The sequence below is a fragment of the Cyprinus carpio genome, chromosome A2 (genome assembly GCF_018340385.1).
Source record: "Cyprinus carpio isolate SPL01 chromosome A2, ASM1834038v1, whole genome shotgun sequence".
Taxonomy (NCBI): Eukaryota; Metazoa; Chordata; class Actinopteri; order Cypriniformes; family Cyprinidae; genus Cyprinus; species Cyprinus carpio.
The window spans coordinates 16150014-16157993 of record NC_056573.1 but is presented as its reverse complement, the minus strand read 5'-3'; the positions used below and the strand labels follow the sequence as shown (position 1 = coordinate 16157993).

The window sequence follows — 7980 nt, the reverse complement described above, 5'->3', positions numbered from 1 at the left end:
ACATCTTGAAATTTCATGAGATTTATTTGCAGTGTGTTCATTAATTATCATTTAAGTGTGTGGTGCTTATATATGCTTTGATACTGTTCAGGTAAAATGTCACTTAATGGGAGAATGGAACACTAACGCTTCCTTTTTCCAAAAAGGTCCAAAATGAATCCCAAAAAGACGCAATTCGATGCACTTAGTGTCGGGGAAGATATAAAATCAATGGGTTAGTGTCAAAACCTCATTATTATCTCTACCGGATGCAGTGTAATGCACATCGATATTAAAATATAACAATGCGTTAGTAAGTTTTTTTGCTGCCTGAAACTCAATGGACAAATATTGACTGATGTACTTCAAAAGCTACGTCAGCATGTGGTAACATGATAACCAGCTTCACTTCTAGAGTATTCCAACTGCTATAGTTCCACTTGGCAGTGAATGAAGCCAGCACATAGTGACCAGTTTAGATTTACAGTCATTTAATTGATGTCAAATGTAGCTTACAAACGGGAAAGACACGTACCATTTTCAGGAATATACAAGGACACAAATCATATCACACAATCATCTTGTGCAATCTGTCATCTTTGGGGCAGGAACGAATTGTTCAGCAAAGAAGAATACAAAGAGTCAACCCTAATCCTCATTTACAAAATAGTTGCAGAGAGAGGTATTTTACATCTGGAAACAGTGATGTTAAGTGTAAATCTTGTGGATATTGCTACAGCTGTTTTTACAGTACTTGACTGTGACCCAGCTATTATGGAAATTTAAAGAACAGTGAAATAAGTTATAACAAATGCAACATTTGACTGTTTATTGTGGTGTCGGGATCAGCAATGACCTTTCATTTCTTCCTTTTTTTTTGCACTTACATCAATACAGAAATCACAGAATACATAGATGTACAAATATAAAGCACACTGTCTCACTCCTAGAGAAAAACGTGAGCAGTCAGTCAGTCAGTCGGCCAGTCAGGGAAACGAATCTAGACTCTTCCAGTTCATCCTTCGAGGAAAAACAAAAAAGTCTCAGAGAGGAAATTGGAGCATAACTTATAAATGAAACCACCCTAAGTGTTTGACGTTTTCAGAAAAGTCCATTTTTTGAGGGAAGAAACTGATATGCAGCTGGTCAGGGGTCTTAATACTGTATGTTCAATGGAATGAATAAGCAATAATTTCAACTGTTTGTAACAGACAGACGGCATTCAGCATTAAAGTCAAAACTGTGGGTGAATAAAAGCAAATCTTTCAATTTCTTAGAAAAAAAGCAAAGAAAAGAAAGATACTTTCCCTTGTTTCAGGATTAAATCTACAGTTTTTACTGCATATTTCAATGAAAAATGTACACCTAAATCTTTTAAGTCCTAGTTCGAGTAGTTTATTATTATTACTTAAATTTCTTCCTGTACAATGAAATACAACTTCAAGACAACATCTGCTTTGAAAATACAGAGGGTTTTCTTTTCTTTTTTTAATTCACCAAGTTTGAAACATATCCCCTCCCTCCCAACCAAACCACCCCCAACTAAAACTGGACTTTTATTCAATATATACTTCTGTATGTGTATGTCCATGTATGTGCGTGTATACAAGTGTGTTTTGTTCTCTATGTCATTTACTCACAACACTGTAAACATACAGAGACTATTATACATGTGCTTGCACTGATTCATTGAATTTGGTTGACATCACTAGAACACCATAAAAGAAGTTATGATTTGGGGCGAACGAGAACACAATGAAGAATCAAGATCGAGGGGTTCTGGAGGGCCTCGGGTGGTCCATTTAAAGTCTCTTCTTATCGTCAGGTTGATGTTCCCGTCGGGTTGACGTCAGTGGTCTTGGTGAAGAAGTTGCGACAGTGGCAGATGAAGAGCAGCAGCAGTGCGGGTGGAGGGACAGAATGAGTACTCTTTCCTTCATCTGAGAAGAACAGGTTCCTCATTAAGGAACCAAGCTGACTTTGAGAGGGTGGACCATGGACCAACACAAGAGGGAGGCGGGAAGACTCTTCACAAGCAATTATAGCAGAGGACTGAGTCTACACAGTCCTCTTTAGTCCAATGCTTCTGAAGTCAGTCGCCATTTAAAGTCAGTGTGAGTCTGTGCTCGAGCCTCTCATGGTCAGGACGACACTTCACTCTCTCAGAAGGTGGGGAAACCAAAAACACTAGCAAAAATGGAAACGAAAAGTCAAACAAAAACAAAAAAAGAATCCGGCCTGTTCTGCTCACAAATAGACACGCCTGAGGTCCCCTGGCGACGTGATGGTGTTGCATTGTGGGCAGAGCTTCTTGTTTCCCTGTTGAAAGAGAAACACAAAAAAAGAAGAGTGAGAAGGTGGTAATTTCAGATTAAAAATGCTAAATGATATGCTAGCAAGGTGCTCTTGGTTAGCAAGCATTTTTGTCTCAGTGGAAACCTTGATTCTTTTTTTTAAATTAGAAATCCATTGTAACTTTTTACATTACTGTCGAGTAGTTTAATGCACTTTAATCCTTGCAAAATAAAATAATTTCTCTTTCTCTCTCTCTCACTGAGCTCAAGCTTTTGAAAGGTAGTGTAGTTTAATAGTGTGTATGTGGACATAAAAACGGGGCCTTATATGGGCCCACCCTTTTAGACAAGCATGCTCCTTTCCCACTACCACTCTGATGTTCAGCCAGTACCCATAAAGCCTGCACCATAAAAGCAGGAGAACAGCAGGGTGAGGTAGAGGAGGAGGAAGGTGAGCTGTGTGGTCTGCTGTCTGCACCACACACATGCTACACAGGGAACGACTGAACATCACAACAGGATCTGCTCTTAAAGTCAGCAAACTATATACTTGGCTTCAAAAATACCACAACACTTGACAGAGACGTAGACAGCAAGGCACAAGAGTTATAAAATCCCCACGTTTGTGTGTTGCCCTGCGAAAGGAACCCAACAGTCGGGTGAAGTTCAGACAGCGCCGTTGCAGTGAGGAATCTCGCAACCACTGGCGATCACGTCCTCGTGTAACCTTCTCACACATAATGCCACTGATCACACACAGGGTGTATTTCTTCTCATACACATCAAGCACACCTACACCTCTCATATAAAAACATATGTTTGGGGGGGGGGCAGTTCATCTGGAGGGGTGGGGGGCTCTAGACTTGCTGTTAGCAAACTAAGGAGTCTGGGAGCAGTAAGGGTGTCAGAACGTGAACCCTGCAGTGTGCCTTCACATCTGAACGTTAAGAGGATTTGTGGCTCCATACGATTCAGTTCATGTCTAGGGCACCAGAACCCAGTCCACTGATCCTGACTGTACAGACTGAAACAAAGAGATCCAGCAACACACAGTTTGGCTTGTTACACTGTAACAATGAGCTCTAACACTGGACGGTGAATGTGCAAATAATCGCAATGGTTTCAAATTTGACATCATGGTCTGACTATGTGAGTGGTTTATTTTGATGTGGCCGGCTTAAAGAAGTAAAACTGTGAAATTGAATTTGGATTCTTCTTCTGACTCCTAACATGAATCAGGTTCATTTTAGGCTCATTTCTGGGTAAAACCCAAAGAAGTGTAGCAGCAAAAACCCCAGCGTGCTTCCTTCTATACTCACGATTCCCCAGACACAAAGAGGCCCCGAGATTTGGTTGCTTTGTTCTAGGAAGCAGGAGTTTACCTAGTTTTAATGAGCGTGGGCAGGTCACGGACTAAACGTGGGCTCCTTGCATGAGCGGCGGGTAGCTGCTGCGCTCCATTAGCTTCATAAAACAAGGCTGACGCTAACCAAATTACACCCATTTACTTTGATCAAGACGCAAGGAGCCCCGCCGTGCTACTTTTATTGCTGTCTTTAGGCAACAATTTTAATGCCTGCATTACTAACAATCCGCTGTGGCAGCGCGGGCTGGCGCGCACACACATCTCTGTTCCCCTCTTGTCGGCAAGCCGTACACAGAAGGCCTTGTGATAAGTGGAGATGGAAGGAGCTGATTTAATATATAGCATATTGGAATACGGCTGAAGCTGGGAAACATTTCCTTATTAATTGCTTCCGTGTGTGGTGACAGAATGTTTTAGTGGCTAATGAGAGTGGGCTCCCCGAGCAAGACTGGCTAAAACAGCTTAGAAAAGAAGAAGAGCCAGCGAGTCTAAGTGTGGGGATTATAAAGTACAGACAATCACAATTCTGATAAGAGGTTGGTTGAACACGCAATGCCGTCAAAGGGATTAGAACCTGGAGCGCTACATGAGGAATCTCACTGGTCTGGTTGAGAGGAACTCTTCAAGTTACACTGTAGCCAAATACCACAGCATTATCAAAATAAACTACTCCATTATCCGCATTATACACATTATACACTGAGAAGGTCTGGGCACTCTTTGGTGCAAATTTAATATGTACATAAACTACCTGCATTTCAAAACTTAAACCATCTAAATCTGCAATACCCCTATTTTCAGTTACACTTCATTATGAGGAATGTACAACGATGTGACAAAGTAAACCAAGGAACAGCCTGTGATGCGTGCCATGTGATGTGTGTTGCTTAATGAAGGGGTTTTCAAACCAAAGAGTCTTCAATATGATAACTATTTATAATGTGTGAGACAAATAAGCTTGTTTCTTTAAAAAAGCTTTAAAATTATTAAAAATATAATCTAAAATCAACATATTATATAAAATATGTAGTATTAGCGCATCTTTTTTCTACCAACTATTAAAGCACTGGTGATATAAACGAAAATCTTTAAAATAAATGAAGAAAAAAATAATTTATTATGCCGGTTTTGCTTTTTGATGGACCACTTTACAAAATATATAGGAAGCTATATATATTCACGTATAAAAACCCACTTGTATTGTGCAAGTAAGCAGTTGAAGCAGTTTCCTCAGTTGAATGGTGTTTGGATATAATGTGATTTCTCATTGTGGTGGTGATATTATGATAACTCAGTTTCACTGATTCATTTGATATCATTTTGTAAGATTATTTAGTAAGATCATTTTGATCAAAGTAATTCCAGACTTCGTGAGGCAGACGGTGACATTCTGTGATCAAATACAACCAACATGTTAACACGCTCCACAGCGCCACCCAGTACATTTAGTTATAACTGTAAAAAAATCATTACAGATCGAATATTCGACTATTTGTGCACCCCCCCCCAAGTATCCTGATTCTTAACTATCAGCATCACAAACGATAGGTTTTCAGATACTGCCTAAACCTGCAAAACATTCTGCAGGTACAGATTCAATGTGAGCTTATTGAACAGCGAGTGTGTAATTGTTACCAGAGTCCTTAGCCAGCATTCTTCACAGTGCACGTGCCAACACTGGATGGAGGTGAGTGGCATTGTATATGAGTCCTGAGATAGAGAAACAAAAGACAAAAAAAGAGAAATGATTCATTTAACCAGGTCAGCTAAACATAATTCACATCTAGCCACCCACATACACAACATCAGACGTCACTAGACAGCACCAGCACAGCACAAATCAGCCATGGGGGGCAGGCAGATGGGCAGTGAGGGAGTGTGTAGGGCAGTGCAGGGGTCAGGCGGGGTCAGGCCAATGGGAGCACAGAGAGCCTTACCCTCCGAAGCGGCAGCAGCTTCTTAATCCCACTGCTGCCCGCAGTGGCAGTGCTGCAGCCCGTTACGTAGCCTCTGTACAAACAGTACACGCCGAGCTGCAGGGCCTCTGCGCTCCCATGCCTCTCGACCGCCTGATTCTTGCCATCAGCCCCTGTTTGGGTCGGCTTTCGCTGCAGGGATATTTAAGAGCGGCACTGAGAACAAGAATGTGGCCACCACGCCACACACAGACACACACATCAGACCAACGGGTGCAGCTTATCAACAGAAGCTCTCGGCCAACACTGAGCCAGGACAAAAGTGATGGTTGGGAGTTCTGTTGCATTTTTGTGTGAATATTCAGTTTGGATATCATGCAAAGCCATCTGAAACACTTCTAGTCCAAATAATTTTCTGAGAATTCATTTTTTGGTCTGCTATACATCCAACAATCAGCAGGTGGCAGTAGACCACCACTGGGGAATGCTCAACCTCAACAGACTGCAGGACACAGAAGCAAACAGAAAAATGTCTTCAAACATTTCATCAAAACATTTACAAGTCTCTTTATTAACAAGGCCACAACTGATCAATTTGTACCTCTGTATGACTTTAAATCGATGTTTTTATTTCATTTTAATGAAACTAATCTACCTCCAGTCCAACTGAGGCATGTTAAATCAGAAGCACCTACAGGAATAAAGCTGAAAAGTTTTAGCACAGATATCCAACAGGATGGCAGAACTCCTTCAACAGAACCTTAATGTGGGGGTTAATTTTCCAGTCCATGCGAGATTGAAGCTGAAGGAGGCAAACCATCACAAAGCTTCAGCCGGCTGGGTGCATGATTGCGGGTGTTAGGTTTGATCACCACAGCATGTTATTAAGGATGGTTTATAACCAAACACACCCACATGAACGCGCACAATATTGGCAAGCGAGAATTCTCACCATGCATATGAGACACTTGTATCGGTCTCCTCTGAGGATCTGCTTTTCCAGTTCTCGTATGCGGGCCTTAAGTGCCTCCAGTGTGGTCGCCGTGGAGTCCTCTGTTATCCTGCAGGTCAAAAAAAAGAGAAAAGGATCAAAGTTGGTTTAATTAGAGCACTACAAAACAGTTTGGGTCAAACATAATACTGAAAACAGTGGAATGCTAATTACTTTTTAAAAGTGGTGGTCACACAAATTTGTGATTTATATTTGCACAGCTACCACACAGCTTCAGTTCAGACAAACACGACTGCTAACTCCCAAAAACACCAATGCAAAATTAAAAACAGATGGCCCCACTGGAAACAGTGAATTCATCACTGCTACAGAAAGACCATGATGTCAATATGAACTAATATGTTTTTCTTTATTGTACTATCATTATTAAACATGGCACCGAGCTTCCTTGGTCCTCTGAGGTCACACTTGCACCAGTTCCCCCAACTTCTCACCTCTCAGGGTTTCACTGAACGTCCCTTAGACAATTGCCTCTCAGCTGCTGAATGTATATTTAACACTGTCCACAGCATATGAACTCGCAATAACTAAATCAATATGGCCACCATTGATTGTGTGGCAAGGCGCTTGGCGAGATGTTTATGGTGATCCGATCATTTTCCAGCCAGATGGAGCACTGATCTACAGTATTGATTTAACGTTGCGCCAGCGTTCTCCTAGGCACAATCCCCTCGATTAGTGCCTGCCGTTCCACTGCCTTTTCCAATAGCTTCATTTATTACATGCCTGTGTGACTCCACAATGAGTACACGTTCTCCACACACACACTGGGACATGGGCCTCTCGTTAATCAGGTAGTATTAGAATGTAAATCAAGGAAGGGCCATTAAAATGGAAAGACCATTTATGGACTCAGCATCTGCTATAAGGCAAACCTAAAGGAAGAACAATGACAGTGTAACTGAAGAATCATGGGCACATTGAGAAATAAAGCTTAAAATCCGACAGCCAGGAATTAAACACATCCCATTTCATTTAAAGTTGCGATGACTGAAGTAGCAACATATAATTTCTTCTGTATTGTGACATACATCCGAGTGACAAATTATTGAAAGAGAAAAAGGGTAGGGACTTTGTTCAATCCATCGGTTCTTGATTAGATAGAGGTCGTATTGAATGCAAGTCGTTTGTTAGAAATGATTGGAGAATTCTGATTAAAAATTACACGGTCAAAACAATAAAAAAAAAAAAAAAATGTTTGGATAAACCTGTCACAATAAGATCGACATGTATTTTGAAAATAGAGGGTGAATTTTCATTTTTATTTCATCTCATTAAGGAAGACGTTAGCAAAACTCTGAAGTCTGACATCTTAAGAAAAGCCCAGGCATCTTCTCAAGGTCACCCTAAACCTCACCCAGGTCTCTCTCAAAAAGCCCCAACTGCACGACGACCTTGATCAAGGAGAGCGAG

General features: G+C 41.2%; 1 protein-coding gene across 10 annotated transcripts in view; it reads right to left on the bottom strand.

Moving 5' to 3' along the window:
- Positions 1-794: 794 nt before the first annotated feature.
- LOC122134098 (E3 ubiquitin-protein ligase RNF220-like) overlaps positions 795-7980 on the bottom strand; it is a 115204-nt gene continuing 108018 nt past the window's right edge. For 6 of the 10 annotated variants that reach the window (XM_042775717.1, XM_042775700.1, XM_042775736.1 and 3 more), the window contains 4 exons: positions 6508-6616; positions 5577-5747; positions 5275-5349; positions 795-2298 (listed from right to left, as the gene is read on the bottom strand). In XM_042775717.1, coding sequence (XP_042631651.1) covers positions 2227-2298; positions 5275-5349; positions 5577-5747; positions 6508-6616 — 427 coding nt within the window. In that variant the 3' untranslated portion in view covers positions 795-2226. The remainder of the gene's footprint in view (positions 2299-5274; positions 5350-5576; positions 5748-6507; positions 6617-7980) is intronic. The other 4 variants (XM_042775749.1, XM_042775724.1, XM_042775742.1 and 1 more) reach the window with 1 other exon arrangement.